Raw genomic sequence first — 19,719 nt, 5'->3', positions numbered from 1 at the left:
GCAAGATTGGAACGCAGGTCCGCGCAGCCTGCCCTATAAGATGGGGGCTCGTCTCCCCCTTGCTTCCTTCACTATGATGGTTGTGAGGCGCCCACAGCATAAAGGAGAAGAAAGGGTCTTCTGAACTGTCCACCCAGGGCACACACTAAGGGCAAGTTTTATTTCCCTTGACCAGATTCTGTGATGTTCTCTCTATGCGGAGCAGTGACTGAGACCAGGCTCCAGGCCCGCTGTGTGCCACAGGGGGGCCTCCAATATTCCGGGAAGAAGGGCCCATTAAGATCCCATCCTGCAGGGAGAGGGAGGGAGGGTGTAGCTCAGTGGTAGAGTGCGTGCTTGTCAAGCACGAGGTCCTGGGTTCAAGCCCCAGAACCTCCATTTTTAAAAAATAAATAAATAAACCTAATTACCCACACTGCCCCACTATCCCACCAGCTTGCACACAGCTGTCTTGTGAGGATCCGATGTTCTACTCTGGCCAAGTGCCTTCTCTGTCCTCCCCATAGACTTACTCCAGCCCTGTGCATTCCTAGCCTGTGCTCTTCCCAATTCCTTTCCTTTACATTGCCCATCTTCCCCCAGCCCCTTCTCTTAAAAAATGTATTTTTGTGGGCGAGGGTATAACTCAGTGGTTGAGTGTGTGTTTAGCATGCACGAGGTCCTGGGTTCAATCCCTCGTACCTCCACTAAATAAATAAATAAACCTAATTACTCACCCCAAAAGAATTTAATTAAAAAAATGTGTTTTTGAGTTTTAATGGAAAAGAATCTGAAAAAAATATATATGTATGACTGAATTGTTTTTCTGTCCACCTGAAACTAACATTGTAAACTGACTACACTTCAATAAAATTTTTTTTAAATTTATTTTTAACCGCTTTATTGAGATGCAATTTATATCTCACGCAAGAGTCATCCATTTTAAGTATACGATTTATTTGTTATGAAGCCTATCAACAACATGGAAAGTTAATTATGCTATTATGTTAAATGGAAAAAAATGAAATAAATGTGCAGGAATGCAACATAAACTACGTTATATGCATGAAAACAAATGTGCATTTGCAAAAATGACTAGCTGGAAAAACATAAAAATATTAACCAAAACGTTTTGGTTAACATGTTGGATTCAGAAATGATTTTTTTCTGTTCCCCAAAGTTTCTATAATTTTCAATATTACTCTATGAGGACACTCTGGCTGAGCCCAGGTAAACAACGTTGTGTGACACTGACAGTCCCATCTATCCCCCAGTATCTATTTGCCTTTCCTGATTGAGTTGAGCTAGCAACATGCCCAGATAAAGATCTCCAATGTTGGGAGTGACCTGATCCAGACATATGCAGCCTTCTGTAATGGTCTGGGAGCAACTCCACAAAAGCCTTATAGCCAGGAGTGGGGAGATCTAGGGTCTCCCAAGGACAGACTCTACCCTGAGAGGCAGTTAGTCTGGATGAGCTAACCCCTGCAATAGGATCTGATGGAGTATGAGGTGAGTCTAGTGGCAGCTGGGGGTTGTTGACTGAAACTATTGCCAGCTCAGACCGTTTGGCCACACCTGCATGCTCAGGTGGAAGGGGGCTGTGTATATGAAAAAGTAAGAGCTCTAACTTGTCGGTGTTCAACAACCCTAGTACAGATCCCCTAAAGGGGTGGTTTCCTCCCTACTACTCAGTGGAGCTGGGGTCAGTGGTCTTGAGAGCTGGGGCAGCATCATGTCAATGGCACAGGCAGTGACACAAGGGACAAGAAGGTGAATGAAGGCAGGTCCTGGGCTGTGGCAGGAGGGCTGGGGTGGAATGGCTCCTGAGCACTTAGGCACTGCTCCTTGGGCTTCTAGATCAAGGAAAACCCTGAAGTGAGGGGGAGGGGAAAGGGGAGTACATGTTCCTGTAGTTCCTTGGATGTGGCTTCTGAGCTAGTAAAGACTGGGTAGGTATTCATTCACTCAACCAATACGTCGTGAGCACCTGTTATAGACCAGGCATGGTTTTGGCACCTGGGACACAGCTGTGAACAAAATAGACCTAGTGTCTGCCCACATGGAGCTTCCTGTCTAGCGGAAGAGACATTTAACAATGCCCAGCGCCCAATAAAAACTGTTAGACACACAAAGCAAAGCAAGGCATAGAATGACAGCTGGTGATATGTGACAAAGAGAGGCAGGGCGAAGTGTGTAGTAAGGGCCAGGTGGGGGCTCTAGATTGAGCCTTGTGGCTACCTGTGGGAGGAAGTTCCAGGCAGAGCTCTGCTCCTGGGGCTGAAGCAGAGGGAGAGGGAGCGTGAAGGGAGGTGAGAGGGAGCCAGATCAAGAAGGAATAGTCAGTGTACCAACTATCTTTTGCAGCATAATAACTAATGCAGACTTAGTGTAATAAAGCGAAACCTTACTGATTCATTCTCATGAGGCTATAGGTTGTCCGTCTGGGTGGTTCTTCTGCTGGCCTTGTGTGGGATCATTTAGGTCGCTGCTGTCATCTTACGGCTTGCCTGGTCTGGAGGTTCCCACGTGGCCTCACTTCCATGTCTGGTAGTTGGTGCCAGGTATAGTAGGGACTCTGGATTTTATGCTGAGTGAAATAGGAGCCATTGTGGGTGGGTGTTGGTTCAACAGGAATGAGAAACTGAGTGACTTAGGATAATGAGATACTAAGTGTGACCCCAGGCCCGGGTGGCCTAGGGGTATTTGGATGATATTATTGTTACATTGAAAAAAAAAATCAACTTCCACTTCTGTCTATGAAGGAGTAAGATGCCCTGGAATTATACTCCCACTGTAAACAATGGACAAAACACAGGCACATTTTTAGACATTCAGCAGCAGGCAGCACAGAACTGTGAAAAGAGAGAGACAGACAAGGGGAGCCCTGCTGCTGCCTAGCTTTCTGCCTGGAGATAATTCCCAAACTGCAGAATGGAGAGGGGAGACAAAGAGTCCAGTGATCTTACTGAGCTAAGAAGGCAGATGGCCCTTGTGGAGGCCAAGGCAGCTGGGATTCACGGGGCCGATGACCAGAGAGGAGGGAGCTACTAACAGAAAGAACTCCAGCCATCTGCATAGCGGCCAGTGGAGTCTTTGGTAAATGCCAGTGTCGTCCTAGAGTGAAATCCCATGAAGCTGCATAAGAACAATTTTCAAGGAAAGAAAAATGACTGGGAATCTCATACAGGACTGGGAACTGTTCAAGTATCCTCCAGCATGAGTGGAGAGACCGCACTGAACACAAGTCATCAAGTAAGACTCCTAGAAAGGCCACACCTTAAGAAGTAGAGTGAAATTATCCCTAGAGTAAGAACTAAAGCTGCCCTCAAAGAGCTTAAAAACAAATCTTTAAAGAATTAAACTAATCTACAAGTAACTAAACTGCCTTCTCTGAAGAAGTCCAATACTGTTCAAGGGAATACAAGGAAATCCAATGATGCAAGGAGGTTACAATGCCCAGTGTTAAAGATTTTAAATCATGAGCTGTACAAAAAAGTAGAAAATGTGACCCAAAGTTAGGAGAAAAATCAGTCAATAGGAGCAGACCACGCAGCAACAGGGATGATAGAATGAACAGAAATGGACATTAAAGTAGCCATTATGAATATGTTCCATACACTCAAGGATGTAAAGGAAAATATAAGCATGGTGATGAGAGAAACTGCATATATAAAAATGACTCAGTGATGAAAAATATCTGAAATAAAACATACACTTGGTGAGATTAATAGCAGATTAGCACAGAAGAAAAGAACAGTGAATTTGAAGACATAGTAACATACACTGTACAAAATGAAGCTCAGAGGAAAAACAGACTTAACAGAGAAGAATTAACTGAGTCTCTGTGATTTATGGAACAATTTGAATGGTCTATGATATGTATAATTAGAGTGCCAGAAAGGAGAGGTGGGTAGACAAACAAATTTTAGGGAAAAATTCCTGGAAATGTTCCAAATTTGATTTAAAAAATCCACACTCTAAAGCTCAATGAACTCCAAGTGGAATAAACATAAGAAAACAGTAACATGGCACCTCACGATCAGGTTGATGAAATCAGCGACCAAGAGGAAGTCTTAAAAGCAGGCAGGAAAAAAGAGATAACTTTTACAATGATAAAAGTTTTTAGCTACTTTGATCAAGAATAAGGGAGGACACAAATTACCAAGGTGAGTAGTTAAAGAGGGATGTTACTCTCAATCCTAACATACAATTAAGGATAATAAAAAAAATTATAAGCCAATAAAATCAATAACTTAAAATGGAATGGGCAAATTCCTCAAAAGACATGAAGTGCCCAAGAGGAAATGGACAACATGAATAACCCAATATAAATCAAAGAAACTGAACTCATACTTTAAAAGCATCCCACCAAGAAAATTCCAGGCCCAGGTGGCTTCACTGGTGAACTCTCTCAAATATTTGTGAAAGAAAGATTATCAATCCTACACAAGGATAAGTATAAAATACATACCTTCCTTATTTTTAATTTTTAAAAATGATATTTGACTACCTAAAGAAAAAAATAGCAACATATTGTGAGGTTTTATAGAAGCAGTATATATGACAACAAAAGCACAGAGTGAAATGTTCTAAGATTATACCGTTGTAAGATTCTTATGTCACGAGATGGTATAACATTAATGAAAGTAGACTGTGGTAAGCTAAAGCTATACAATACTGCAAACTCTAGAGAAACCACTGAAAAGGCAAAAAGTATAGCTAATAAACTGACTACTAAAAATACTCAATCCAACAAAAGTGAGGAAAATAATTTAGAATGGAAAGAACGAAATCTATAAAGGAGGAAAGTTTAAGTAAGTTGGGGGTATCAATATAATGGAATATTAATGTAGTTGTTGAAAATGTTTGAGTTTTTTGATGTAGAAAACGACTTTTATGATAGAATGTTAATTTAAAAGCAGAGTAAAACACTTGCTTTTAAAATCCTTTAACCTAAATACCTCTGCAAAAATGTTTACAAGCATAGAAAAATATGACTGAGAAGAAATATATTAAGTATAAGCAGCATGTATAATCAGGTGGTGATACGATGGGTGATGGTTATTTCTCAAAGATTTTTTTTTTAAACTCAGATGCAGCCTGATGATGGTTAAGGACGTAAACACACAAGATCTGGGGGTCAACCAAGCCAGGGTTTGGTTCTTGGCTCTGTCACTTGCTAACTGACTGAACATTGGCAAATCCACTTCTCCATATGTAAGTTGCCTCCTCTGCCAAGTGCAGATAAAAGCATGTCGTTTTGGAGATTTTAATGAGATAATGTAAATAAAATGCATAGCAAAGTGTCTGGCACAAAGTTAATATTCATTGAGTAATTCACTGATAGCTTTTATAATAAGATGAAGACAAGTTTTAAAAGACAAAACTTTTAAAAGAAACCCTCATTCACAAGGGCAGTGGAGTGGAGATCAGAACCAGGGCAGAACCCACAGCGACCAGCAACCAAGTCTTCCCAAGAACAGTGCTTCTGGCTGCAAGTACCAGAAAATCTCTCACCAGGTTAATTACTCTAAATGGTAACTGGTTACGAGAACACCACAGCGTCTTAGAGAATCCAGGTTAAGAAATGCCACCAGCTTCCATGACACGTTACGGGAACTGGGATTCTAAACCGGAGACACTCTTCCCATCACTTCCTGCTTGCTTCCTTTTTCCTTTCTGTTTGTCCCCGCACTGGGCACCACCCTCAGGCCTAAGTTCCCAGGTCCTCACTTCTGGCCATTTCCCCGGGCCCAATCCCTGGGACTGAGATTCTGATTGGCCCAGATCTAGTCAGGTGACCACCCAAGGTCCAATCAGATCTGACCAAAGGGGTGGAGTCAAGTACAAACATGGCTGCTTTAGGCTGCAGTTTGTGGAGGAAGGATAGAGAGCCTTGTAGGACAGGAGTAGCCCCCTTCCCCCCCCCCAAAAGTCCTCACCAGATTCTGTCCGCTCTTTTTCTCCTCTCTGCTCAGGCTTCTCTTCTTGCTCGGGTTCTTCCTCCTCCCTAATGTAGGCTACTTAGGGCCGCGCAGCCATGGTGGGGAAGCCTCGTGTGGTCAGCCGTGGCCACCATTCCCGGGAGTTCACTGTGGGCTGTGGGCGGGACCCCAAGGATGTCACCGAAACTCTCCTCGGTTCCCCTGGCACGTGCCACAGGGCCACAGTCGGTAACAAAATGTCAGGCTGCTGGTCTAGGGTCTGACGCAGATGGGCACTTCTGGATTCCATGGTTTTTGCTGGCGAGAGGGGTCTATTCTTACAGATAAACAGGCTCTCTGGCGGATGGCGGAAGGTGGCCTTCGGCAGCACTTAAGTCAGAAAACACAAAGGTTGGTCTAAGAAAAGCATGATTGACTACACACACACACCCTCTCTGTGTAGAAATAAAGAAACAAGACTTAATGTATCATTTTTTTAAATCGTCATTTTATAGCTCCTCACTGTAGCCGCACCCTCTCCTTCAGTTTGCTGACCACTTCTGCAGGCTACAGGGGACCAGGGAACAAAGCTAGGGCCTGGCACCCCCACTACACTGCCAGCCCTGGAGAACAAGTCACAATTACAAATTATCACAACAATTAGCAGCTGTACTTGGGAGACAGGCAAAGGGAGGGGGCCCAGCTCCTCATTGTCAGCGGGTCTATTTGGCGGTGACCTTGCTCTGAAGGCGATGATATTCCTTCAGCCTGTAAACCAGATTCAAAACAAAGAAAAATGTAAATTAACAATAACAACATGCACTTAGTTCAATTAATTCAGGGAGGGCTTGGGGGTGTGTGTGTGTGTGCAGGGGGCAGCTGTTTGTTGAGATGTGTGTGAAGTTGCCTTTTTTTCCCTCCCTCCCTTCCCTCTCCTGACCCGGCCCCTCCTGCCTCCCAATCAGGATAATGTTATTAATTTATCTTAGGGGGAAAACATTGCTTGCCACTGTTGAAGACAAAGCGTTTAACTGGCAGTGGGAGAAATGAAGAGGCCATTATGAAAACCCGGTGTGTTCGGAGCCATTTAAAAGGGTTTATGGAGTCATAAAATACAAGACAGGGTGAAGAAGCGGGGAGGTGGAGGTGACTGTCAGGAGGGGAGAGTGCCCAGGACGGCTGGGCTGGATTCGATGTCTTTCCTGGTCTTGGCTCCCCGGACAAGAGGCGGGCTCGGGGAGAAAATGGGTCTGTTATCAGAGATAGGAGAGTCATGCTTTCTTCTTGACCCCAAGCCCCATGAGAAGGAAGTTGGTGATTAAGAACCCAGAGCTGACCTAGACATTATCAAGCTAAGTGAAGTAAGCCAGACAAAGACAAAAACTATACGATATCACTTACATGTGGAATCTTAAGAAACTTATTTTATCAGAAACAGATTCATAGACAAAGAAAATGAACTTTTGGTTATGGGGGGAAGGGGGAGAGGGATAAATTGGGAGTTTGGAATTTGCAGATACTATTACTGTATATGAAATGGATAAACAAGGCCCCACTGTATAGCACAGGGAACTATGTACAATATCTTGTAATAACCTATAATGAAAAAGAATGTGTGTGCGCGTGTGTGTGTATGAGTCGCTATGCTGTACACTAGAGACTAACGCAACATTGCAAATAGACTATACTTCAATTAAAAAAAGAAACCCTCAGAGCTGGACAGACAGGCCTTCTGGACTCGGCCCCACGGAGCCCTTGCTGCTGGGCCCTGCGCCCATCCTGTGTGCCAGGGTCCGGGCAGAGTGCTTCATGTCCGCGGACTGATAACCGAGCTTTCACCGCACCTGTGACGCAGGTATGGTTGACATCCCCGCTGTGATTTCCAGAGGTTCGGAAGGGGCCTGAGACCAAACTGCAGAGCCAGGATTTGAACCCAGGTCTGAGTGGCTTCAGAAGTGTGTCACCCCACTGGGCCATGGAGACCCACGTTTCCAGTTAGACCTGCAGACCTGCAGCTCATGTATGGCGACATGAAGGCAGGCGCTGGCTGGGTGACCATCTGAGGCTCCTTTCTACGTCTCAGCCATTTCCCTTGCTAACCTGCCCAGGAAAGGGGCTCCTACTGGAGTCCCTGTGGCTGGAGAAGGTGGGAGTGCATGTCAGAGGCAAACAGCAGAATATAGAGACCTGGAACCCGAGTGCCCAGGACCTTCTGTTGCTCTTGGCTGTCAGAAGGCTGTGCTTCAGGCAGCAGCCTGTCGCTCCAACAGCTCAGGGGGGCTGTTTGATGTGACCTCCCACATTCGGGGTGCATAGATGTCCTGGAGCAGTGTTAACCTGAGCAAGTTACTTAACCTCCCCGTGCCTCAGCTTCCTCAGCTGAGGAGTGGGGGTGATTCTGCCCGTCTTATAGTGAGGACGAAATGCATGGATATTTGCAAAGCCTATAGTGGCTGGCATGGTCTCCAAGTGTGGGTGCAGGAAACTAGGGCCTTGCCTCTCTCTGGGTTTATGACCAGAGGATGGGAGCAGGCTGGGTCCAAAGCAGGCACTGAGGGTCTGCGGGTGGAGGGACAGGAAGGCGGGGCTTTTCTAGGGCAGGCTAGTAGTCAGAGCACTGAGGTCCCATCAGAGCCTGCTTCCCACACCTGGAGGGTCCGAGGACCCATCAGGGCCCAAAGCTGCTCACCTGAGGGAGTTGATGTTGATGAAACCAGTGGCATCGATCGGCTCGTAATCGCCCTGCACGTTCATGCTGCAAGGAGGGAGCAGAGGCTTGTTAGCATCCCCCGGGTCTTGGCCCTGGCACTGGAGGGACCTCAGCCTCTCAGACACCCAGGCGTTTCCCCTCTGTTGATCCAACCCGCCCTGCTCTTTGGCTTTTCATTCCATTCCTTCCAATTCAGGGAGCCCTACCCTGGGCCAGGCATCATGCCAGGGCTGGAGAGCAGGGAGCCGCACCCCTGCTATGCAAATGGGTGGGTTGGGTCCTGGCCCAGCCAGTACCAGCCTGGTGAAATCCTCCTACGAACCAGAGCGCTGCGTCTGTGACCCGAGGACCCATGTTGGAGCCAGCGCTGCCTTCAGGCTCTGGGGGGTCCTCGAGGAGTGCCCAGGGACAGCTGATGTGGCCAGTGGCCTGAAGGCCTAGGAGGCCAGAGGTTACACACCAAACAGCCTCCGATATGCATGAAAGCATTCCTCAAGCTGCAGGGAGGACCCAGCATTCAAGATCTGCCCACTAAGTCGCCTTTTACCTTGTTTGCCCAGAGTGCGTCCTCGTCCAATCCCTCCTCAAACCTGGGCACCCACCCCATGCCAGCTGGTCACGAAAAGTGCCCAGTCAACTCCTGCCATACTCAATGAAACAGATTTTTTTCCCAATCTACAGTTTCCATTACTAGATTCGACAGCCTCCCTCTCTTGGGTGTTCTCATTTCTCTGCCCTTCAGAACCCTTTCCAACCATGGTCCAGCCACCTGGGTGAGCATCCTGGCTCCACCCCCAACCACAGAGCTCAGGGCAAATGCCCCTGCTCTTTGAGCCGTAGTCTCTCACTTGTGAACGGGGGCTCTCAGCATTACCACTGGCTCCACGTGCAGCGATGTAGCTGGCACCCGGCACACGGTAAGCATCACGATTACCAACCTCATTCATTCACTCACTCATATACCAGGCATTTATTAAGCACCTCCTATCTGCCAGGCGCTGTGCCAGGTGCTGAGGAAGTAAGAACAAGACCAGAGTGGCACCCGCATGGGGGTGGGGAGGGGTGTGACCAGTGCAGACAGAAGCAATCAATCATCCATCTGCCTTTGATAATTACGACTGTGATATGCTCTTTGAGGATAAGTTCAGGGTGCTGTGGTCTCAGATCTGACTCCACAAGGCCACTCTCTGAGCCCCTTGGGGAAGGGGGTCCCTCCCATTTCTCATGGACCTACTGTTGTGTCCTGCCTTGAATCAGCCCCTTGTCTTCGCAGCAGCAGAACTCCAGCCTCAGGATAAAGCAGCCTTGGGGTTCTCGATGACAAGGAGATGGCCTGTCCCCTCAGGAGCCTTCCTCAGGGAGGTGAGAGTGGGGCAGGGAGGGCAGAGGAGACCTGCCGTTTTCTGAGGCCCTGAGGCTGTGCCTCTGACTGGCTCTTTGTGGACTGTGGACTCTGTACAACAACAAATGGGGTCTCGGCGCCTCCCCCGCCACGCCCTGGCCCTGACCTTCATGGGACCTTGATGCTGGCACATGGCACTCCCACGCTCCCTGCCCTCCCTCCTTTTCACCTCCACTGGCCCCTCCAGGGCTCAGGTGGCTGAAGCCACCGAGAACCGACTAGCAAGCTCCCTGTAAGGGGAGAAGACGTCAGACTTCCGAGGGGCTGCCGCTTGGGCAGGGGAAAAACTGGCCCACACTAAAGCATCAGCTTCCTCGAATGGCTTGTGCAGACCTTGCCGGGGGTGATAAACGAAGCTTAACATGAGCCCTCCCTCCACATACACACGCAAACCACGCAGCTGGCTTCGGACACCTGGCCTCACTCCCACTGTCGGAATCGCCTCGTCCCCTTTGGAAGGAGCCCTGCGCTCAGCCCAGGGAGAAAGCAGGGCTTGGACCGCCTTCCTGCTCCCCCATGTGCATCTGTCTTTTCACCTCCATCTCCCAAGAGTCAAAACAAACTCTCCCACCCTCTTCCCCCAAGCAGGCCCTTCAAACCCCCGCCCTCCCCCAGCAGCCCCTGCAGAGAGAGGCCCACATCCAGAGGCAAACTTGTCCCAGGAGATGGGTGAAGAGTTCCCAGAGGTGTTTCTCAAAAACTGAAGACCTCTTTTAAAAACTGTGGTTTGGGTGGGGTGGAGGGGGTGCCGGTGGAAAAAAGAGTTTACAATGATTTTTTTTTTTTAACCTCCCCTGACGGTCTACAGAAAACCTCTGTGCTTTTATTTTTGCTCATTCGAGTGGCTCTGACCTGCTCTATAATTACGTTACTTTCTACCTACTGTGCCGCGGCATTTCCAGTCCTGCTACCTCTCGCGGCTTCCTCGCTGGTCCCTGTGACGCTGTCACTCAAGGGCTTTCAAGTCAGCGATGTAGAAATCAGAAAGAAAGGGGAAATGGTCGGAGACACAGTGAGAATAAATGCTCCTGCTTTTCTCTCTTTTTTCCCCCTTTCCCTTTTTACTTTATTCATTTAATCTCCCCGAGTGAGACTGTAAGGCTTAATGAAGGGTTGGACAGATTATTAGGGGCTGTGGATTTGGAGGGGGAGGGAAGAAAGAGCCAGAGAGAGAAAGAGAGAAGATAATTTGACATTTACCCCGACTGATCTAAACTGATTCGGTTATATTTATGGCTTATAAAGTGTTTAGAAAGATTGAAGGGGGGAGAGAAATGCAACACGGCAAAGAGAAGAGAGAGAAAAAAAAATAATATTGACTGCCAAACAAAACTCGTACTTTAATCGCCGACTGGCTTCCGGAAGGGGCGAGCTGGCCGCGGCCTGAGCTAGGCTGGGCCTGGGACTTGAGTCAGGTAGGGCTACCTGTCCCCACCTCTTGTTTGGCCAGGTGACCTCCAAAGGGAATGCCTCGCTTCTCGGTCAAGGCCACTTTCTCGGTCATGATGCAGACACAGGAGCACCTAATAGGCCGCCGCTGCCCTTGACCCAGCCTGCCAGAGCTCCCCACCGCTCCCGCGTCCTTCTCGGCACCCTCGGCCTGGCCTGCTGGTCCCGTCCCACTCTGATGCTCCCCTCGGCAGCCTCCTCTTGGACTCACTGTCCAATGCCCTCAACGCACATTTCTCCTCCACTCTAGGCCCGTGTGTCCAGCAGCTGACTATGGTTCTCCTGGCTGATCTCAAAGAAAACTCATCCTCAAGATGTCCAAATCCAAATGCACAATTTTTTCTCCCATTCCCTCAACTTAGTGATTGCCACCAAAGTGTACTTAGCATCTCTTGCCACAAAACCCAGGGTGATTCTGCACTCTTCCATCTCCCTCGACACCCAAGCTCATTCGATTCCACCTCCTAAATACCTGTCAAATCCGTCTGCTTCTCTCTAGTCCCAGAACCATCAACCTGGTCCAAGCCACCAGCACGTCCCACAGGAGCCCTGGTTTCCACCCCTGCCAGCTCCCACCTCGCTCAAATCTGTTCTCCAGAGCAGCAGGAAAGGCCCCTCAAAAACCACCGGTCCCTTTAGGATCGGGCTCCAAAGCCCTCACACTCCAGTGTTCTTGTAGTGCCTGTGGCGCTCTGGGTTCCTCCAAGGCTCAGAATCTCTACACAGCACGTAGTCTCTCTGGAAACTCTCCTGTCCCCTCTCTACCTGGCTCACTTTTTTCTTTTGGAGATCAGCTCAAAGATGACTTCCGAGGGGAAGCTTCTCCACATGCCGGTTATTATACCCAGCCAGAGTATCCAGTACCTCCACACGGCCCAACACCACCTTTCCTCACCCTACGCTCGGCCCTTTGACTGGGGCCTTGCTCCCATCCAGCCTGTAAGTTCCACGAGGGCAGAGGCAGGTACTCTTCAGGACTGTCTCCCCTGCGCCCTGCATGTCCTCAGGCACATCTTTGTTGAGAAAGCCAGTCAGAGAAGATGTTGGACTGAGGGTCTGTGCCCAGCTGGGGCAGGTGTGGGGGTGCCTACCTCACCAGCTCCTCATTGTAGAGGGACAGTGGGGACTCCCGGCCGAGGATGTACACCTGGCCCTTGAAGACAGACACCTGCACTTTCCCTTCCACACGCTCCTGGGACTTGGCGATGCAGTGGCGGACAAACTCACACTCAGGGCTGTGCCAGAAACCTGCGGGGAGGAAAAAGAGAGGGTGCTAGGGAGCCAGGGTGCCCACTGTGCTGACGGCCTTGGGCCAGGACACAGGGAGGACTTGGGCACATTGCACCTCACCCCATCATGGCAGACGTGAGCTTGGGAGGGCCGTCCCACATCTGCCTCATTCACTGTGAAGTTCTGGCACCATGTGCTCTTGTAAATGACTGTGTTAAGGATCAGTCCCGCCAGCTCCTGTCCTGTAACCTTGCTGGACTCCTGTGGGTGGAGACGTGCCTGCGCAAGACTGCAATGCAGTCAACCCCAAAGGTCACGAGGGTCTAACCCACTGCTTCATACCACAGACATTCAGGGAGTGCCAAGGGCAAGGTGCTGGGGACACAGTGGTGGAGGGACCCCATCCTTTGGCCCCATGGGGCTCAGTCTTATCAGGGCAGCAGACAGCTGGGCAGGAGACCTCAAGTAAGACTCAGGCATAGGTCACCAGGGCTGAGATGTGGGTGCCCAGCAAGACCATGTGTATGGTCTTCACTTCTCTGTGCCTCTGTTTCCCCATCTATTGAGTCCAGGGCTAGCGGGCTTACAGTGCATGGGGGCCCTGGGCTCACTGGTCAAGAGCTGGGAAGAGCCCCACACCTCAAGATGGGCAGGCTCCTTGGAAATCAGTGACTCACCTTTAAAATACTGCTCATATTTTCTTTTTCGAAAAATACTTTATTTATTTATTATTATATTGTTTAATGATTTTATTTTGGCAGAGAGGGGAGGTAATTAGGTTTATTTACTTTTGGAGGAGGTACTGGGGATTGAACCCAGGACCTTCTGTTTGCTAAGCATGCGCTCTATCACTTGAGCTAATCCCTCCCCCCTAAAATAATGCTAATATTTTCATATGCAGATATTTCTGCATGTGAAGCACAGGCACCAGGCTAAGTTCTCTTCACCTGGACTAACTCTTTGAATCCTCACAAACAGTCCCAGGACAAAAAGCTCTCTTGGCCTCTTTCTCTTCTTTTATTTTTTTCTTATTTTATTTTTCAATTTATTTTTTAATGGAGGTACTGGGGATTGAACCCAGGACCTCATGCATGCTAAGTATGTGCTCTACCACTGAGCTGTTCCCTATTCCCCAGCCTCTCTCTTTTCTGCATGAGGAAGTGAGGCTCCGGGAATTTGAGAGACTTCTCCAAGATCACACAGGCCGAAGTGGGGGACCTGACCTCAGCTGGCCTAAGTTATAACAACTCTGCTTCATATGATCATCTTGGCGCTCTCCCATCTGCATCTGCACCATCCCCGAGGCGCCTGAGAAATGTTCTACCTCCCCTGTCACTCACATCTGTCCCCTAGATCCCTTGGGTTGGGGAGGGCCATGCACTCAGTCCCCCGGTCGGCTCGGGGTCTGGACAGTGGCTCCTCTCATTCTCTGCTGAGGGCAGGCGGCTGTGGCCAGGGTTGGGGGAGGGACAGCGTGAGGGGTAGGGTTTCTCTGAAACGGAGCTGGGAAGGTGAGCCCACCTGGGCAGCTGTGGGGCCAGATGGTGCGCGATCTCCTGCCCTGATAAAGGGCCGGGTCAGCCGCGGGTCTGCGGCTATTGTTGGAGGCCCGGGCCTCCAGGGGCACCTGCTGAGGCTCTCCGTGGGAAAGGGGAGCAGGCCCTCTCGGCGCTGGGGTCCGGTGGCTCATAGACGTCGGGGAGGATGGGGCAGGGGGAGAATGGGCTAGGTCCTCAGTCTGTGGGGCCCTGCTATTTGAGTTCACATCAGCTCCGCCTTCACAAGCAACCTAATCTCTGTGCCTCAGTGTCCTTTGCTCGGTGAGATGACACTAACCACCTTCCAGGGGGTTGTGAGGATTCAGTGAGCATTTTGCATTTGAGATCTGAACATGGCCTCTGCCAGCCCTCCCTGTGTACAGGGAGACAGACACCCAGAGAGGGAAAGAGCCTTTCCAAAGCCACACAGCGAGACCCTGAGGGCTCCTGACTCTAGCCCAGACCCCGGTGGGAGGGGACACGGATGGCCACCCCCCGCCATGCCCCAGTGGCTCAGCCATCTTTCTAAGTTAGGATAATTAGACCATTAGGATCCAGGCTGGGAGACAGGCGGGAGATGGAGCCAGAGATAGGGGGGCAGAGACCCCTGTGGGTGCACCTGGCCTGGGCTTTATTGCCCCCCTCCCCACGGGGCCTTGTGCTCAGATTTCTCTTCCCAGCAGACCCAGCCTGGGGAGGGGATGCTGAGCCTGGGGTGCTGCACTGGGGAGGCCCTGTATGTCCCAGGCTGGGGGACGCCCTGTGGGTGGGGCCTGGGGCTGGGCCGGACTCTCTACCAATTGGGACGACAACTCTTTGTGCTTTAGACCCACTTTACTGCTGAAGCAACTGAGGTGAGGGGAGAGGTGGGCTACACCCTTAAATGAGATGAGTCCTGAGGCTGGGGTCCTGCCAGGACGACTCTTGTTGGGAGGGGCCAGTGTCTGCTCCTGGAGGGAGGCGGCCTGTATGAACCCCGTACAGGCAGGTCAGGAAATCTGGGGATGGGGTGAGAGGAGGGGGAGGTGGCCAGCGGTCACAGGAGCCAGGGCATCTAGGAGTGGGTCTGAGGCAGAAAGGCTTCCCCAGGCCTCAGTCTTCCAAGGCCCTGAGACTTCGAGGAAGTTGAATACCACAGCAGAGTCATGGCTCTGTAGCTGGGAAGCTGGAAAGGACGGAGAAGGGACCTGGCCTGGTGCCCTTTATTTCACAGGAGGGGAAACTGAGGCTCAGGGAGGAGACAGACCTACTCAAGGTCATAAACCCAGAGAGAGGCAAGGCCCCAGTTTCCTGCATCCACACTTGGAGACCATGCCAGCCACTAGAGGCTTTGCAAATATCCATGCATTTCGTCCTCACTATGAGATGGGCAGAATCACCCCCACTCCTCAGCTGAGGAAGCTGAGGGACAGGGAGGTTCAGTAACTTGCTCAGGTTAACGCTGCTCCAGAACATCTATGCACCCCGAATGTGGGAAGTCACATCAAACAGCCCTCGTGAGCTGCTGGGGGTTCAGGCTGCTGCCTGAGGCCCACCCTGACATCTCTGGGGGCATCTATGGACGTCAGAGGCATCTGGGTGAAGTTAATATTAATAACAAGTCCCTGGGAGGAGCCTCCACTCCGAGATTTTATTCCCTTTTAGACCTAATCACTGTAACTCATTTGGGGATGCAGAGGGCTGGATGCGTGACAGCAAGGACTCAACCCAGACAGTCTGGTGCAGAGGTACCAGCCCCGCAGCCAGGGAGCAAGCTGTGTCCCAGGCGCCTGGGCTCCCCTGTACACGCCACTGTGTCCCTCGATCACCTTCCTGCCCCATTGGGATCTACTGGAGTGGCCAAGAACTTGGCCTCTGAAGCCAGAATCCTGGACTCAAAGCTTCCGCTCAGCAGCTGTGAAACCTTGGACAAGTGTCTCTATCTCACCTCTGTGCAGCCAAGATCAGGTAATACTCGTCAGTGCCCAGCTCAAGGCTGGGCAGCGAGAGACATGGCAGCCATCCTGGTGTGGGAGGGAGGCTGGTGGCCCCCGGAGCAGGAGTAGCCCCGGGCCAGGTGCTCTCCCCTCATCGCAGCCTGCCACGTCTTAATGACTCTGCCACTTTGTAACCAAAATCCACCTTTCAGTGTGGCCACCCTGCTGAGCGAGGGAGCCCGCAGGAGACAATGGTATTTAAACACCTGTCTGTACCTGGGGAGAGGGGACTGGGCTTCAGAGCTGCTGGGAACAATGGGAGGGAGAAAATAATGCCAACCAATAACCACCAAGTCCCCTTGAAATCCCAAGATGAGTTACAGCGATTAGGAGGTTTCAGAGAAAACAGCACCTCGGAGAGGGTGGCGAGGGGAAGAGGCGAGGGCAGTGGCGGTTCGTCCCAGGCCGTTACTATTACTATTAACTTTCCTGGGGCCCCCCTGACATCCGGGCCCCTGTGGGTGGGAAGACTAGCCTGTCCCCACAACAGCTCAGAGGGGACCCTGGGATGTGATTTCTCAAATTAGGAAACCTGAATGTTACAGAGCAGGGTCAGCCCTTTCTGGAAAGGGCCAGAGAGTGACGATTTTGGTCTCTGCAGAGCCACGTGGCTTCTCGCCAAACCACTCCGCTCTGCCACCGTAGCGCCAAGGTAGCCAGACAGCGTATCATGGGTGAGCCAGACTGGGTCCGCAGAACGACTTAGGGACACTGAGATTTGAATTTCCTATAATTTCCATATGCCATGAGATAGTATTGTTTTTTTAAAAAAATTCTCCAGTAATTTAAAAATGTAAAAACTAGTCTTAACTGAACAAACTAGTCATGGGTTGAACAAAAATAGTTGACAGGTGGGATTGGTCACCCCTATTATAATGCGAGGGCTGGATTTGGAGTCGGGAGGCCTGGATTTTAACTCCGCGACAACAGGTAGGGCACGGAAACTCAGTCTCCCCATCTGGCGAGTGGAGACCGACCCACACTGCGTGCATGGGCTGGGCACGCGGCCATCCCAGTGGTTTCCCAGCGGGGCTCCGGCCCAGGCAATGCCCAGGCCTGGGGCTCAGTTCTCGGTCAAGGTGGGCTTTCCCTTGCTTGAGGCAGTTCAGGTAGTGGCTTCAGGTTCTGCCTGGAGACAGGCTGACCTGGGGTCAAGTGCAGCCAGGCCACTTCCGGTTGCGTCACTTTACATAAGCTCCTTTCAGACTGAGCCTCAGTTTCCTCATCTGTAAAAGGGGCTGGCCGCAGCTCTCTTACAAACACTGGGAGGCCCCTAGGATGGCTCGTGTCCCCACAACAGCCTGGCACCTGGCATGTGCTGGATAAGACTTGGCAGCCTCAGGGATGACAGGAGCTGCTTCCCTGGCCTGCTGGAGTCATGCAGCTCGCAGGTAGCAGAGGCAGCGAGACATCCTAGGGGACTGGCACATTTCCCTCGACACCCTGTGAACAAGGCAGGTCCCAGCATCCCCTCTCACTCCCTTGTCCCCTGCCCTTTCTCCACCCCCTTCAACCTGCATCTTCCGGGCGCAGGGTGCAGTGGGCAAGGTGGGACTGGAGGAGGGGTCCCCTGGGTGGGGGAGGGGAGGGGAGCGGCTGCAGGGTCTACGCACCCGTGTATACCAGCTCGGCGAATTTCAAGCCCAGGCCTTGTTTGATTTTGCGTACTTCCCGATCCATGGTGAAGGCCTCGATGTCTAAATGAGCGTGGTAAAGGATCGTCCCCGCTGGGGTCTCGTAGATACCTAGCCATTTTTCCAGGCAGGGGGAAAAGAAGAAAAAAGAGAGAAACACATGAAACCCAAACTGTCAGCGAATGACAAAAAAAAAAAAAATAATAATGACTCGTCTGACAGGAGACAGCCGGTCGGACCCATTCACGCCCAGCTTGCTGCAAAATGCGTCTGTCATTATGTTCACGCTGGGGCCACGACAGTCCACTCTGCGGCTTGCGGAGAAAATGTCTAGATGCCCCCCTTTGAAGAGGCCCTCAGACGCTGGAAAATGACAGGGTTTCAGAGCCGCTCCCCTCTCCTTCCCGACTCGTGCCCACCGGCCTGCAGCTGAAAACCTGTAATTAAACCGACAATGGTGGAGCCCAGGGCCCCAAGTGTCCCTTCCCACCTTCCACCAGGGAGCCCGGGGAGGGGACGGCTGGGCACACGTGAGCGCACATGTGTCCACATGTGCGCACACGTGCCGCCTTCAGCCGGCGGCTCCCCTGCAGCCACGTCTCTGCAGAGAAACCCTGACCTGTGCTGATCCCACTCTACAGATGGGGAAACTGAGCCCCAGAGAAGGGACGCGGCTGAGGTGGAGCTGGGAACTGAGTCTAGGCCCCCGCGTTCCTGACCAGCACTTTGGGCTGGTTGGTGATGCGGCCAAACCCAGACAGTGGTGGGAAGGCGGTCCTGCTAAGTCTTCTCCCCATCACCTCAGGTCCAGGTCCTCCATTTGCCAGACAACCTGCTTGGACCAGGTGGTCTCCAGGTGATGAGGGGGCACCTGGCCCTGAGCTGAGCAAGGTCCCGGGAGGAAGGTCTGATTAGTAGCGCCACCCTAGATTTGAGGGCAGTGGGTCCCCAAGGAGCAGGATTACGCACAATGCGCACAAGGCCAGGCTCCCATTTCCCAGCAGCGTGGCCCCGTGAATGAAGATCGGGTGAGTACCTTGGACAAACCCGCCCTGCGTCTGCTGGGCTGATAGAGGGGTAATGACCGCCCTATCCCCACAAAGGCCACCCCAGAAGGTCCCTTTCTTCCCACCACATAACTTTACAGCCTTAAAGGGGCAAGTTTTCAGTGACTCTCAAAATTGACCACCATCATCTTTCCATAGAAAGGATGTACACACCTGTGTACGGCAGCGCTGTTCACATAGTCAAAAGGTGGAAGCCACCAGAATGTCCACCAACAGATGAGCAGATAAACAAAATGGGATGTTTACATACAATTAAATATTCAGCCTTAAAAAGGAAGTCCTGTGGCACCACGGATGAACCCCGAGGACATGGTGCACAGGGAGGCAAACCAGCCACCAAGAGACAAGCACTGTGTGATCCTGCTTACGTGAGGTCCCTAGAGGAGTCCCACTCACAGAAACAAAGTAGAATGCTGGGTGCCGGGGCGGGGGTGGGGGTGGGGAGCGGGGAGTGAGTGTGTAATCACTTTGGGAAGATGAAAAAGTTCTGGAGACGGTGGTAGTGGTGGTGGTGGTCGATGTCCAGCAACGTGAATGTTATAATTAGTGCCACTAAACTGCACACTTCAAACAGTTAAAATGGTAAGCTTTGTTTTCTATTTCACTACAATTAAAAAAAAAATGCTTAAAAAAAAGAAAAAACCCAAACCAGAAAGGAGATTGTTTCAACTTCAAAGTCCAAAGGGGACACAGGCAAGGCTGTGTCTGATGTGAGTAGCCAGAAATTTCCTCTTCTGAGACATCTTTAAGTCCGGAAATCACAGAAGTGTCACGGCCCTAGAGAAAAGCCTTTGAGGACGGCCCCAG

General features: G+C 50.8%; 1 protein-coding gene and 1 non-coding gene across 2 annotated transcripts in view; one reads left to right on the top strand and one right to left on the bottom strand.

Moving 5' to 3' along the window:
* The first annotated feature begins 305 nt into the window (after positions 1–305).
* TRNAD-GUC (transfer RNA aspartic acid (anticodon GUC)) lies at positions 306–378 on the top strand. The gene has a single exon. It is a non-coding gene; the product is annotated as a tRNA-Asp (tRNA).
* Positions 379–6,394: 6,016 nt separating this feature from the next.
* The window catches only part of ASS1 (argininosuccinate synthase 1), a 51,321-nt gene continuing 37,996 nt past the window's right edge, over positions 6,395–19,719 (bottom strand). The window contains exons 12-15 of the mRNA XM_010955873.3: positions 17,825–17,956; positions 12,559–12,715; positions 8,596–8,661; positions 6,395–6,674 (exon numbers count right to left, since the gene is read on the bottom strand). Coding sequence (XP_010954175.2) covers positions 6,629–6,674; positions 8,596–8,661; positions 12,559–12,715; positions 17,825–17,956 — 401 coding nt within the window. The 3' untranslated portion in view covers positions 6,395–6,628. The remainder of the gene's footprint in view (positions 6,675–8,595; positions 8,662–12,558; positions 12,716–17,824; positions 17,957–19,719) is intronic.

The sequence above is a fragment of the Camelus bactrianus genome, chromosome 4, assembly GCF_048773025.1.
Source record: "Camelus bactrianus isolate YW-2024 breed Bactrian camel chromosome 4, ASM4877302v1, whole genome shotgun sequence".
Lineage (NCBI taxonomy): Eukaryota > Metazoa > Chordata > Mammalia > Artiodactyla > Camelidae > Camelus > Camelus bactrianus.
The sequence above is the reverse complement of the archived record's forward strand: the minus strand, read 5'-3'. Positions and strand labels throughout refer to the sequence as shown.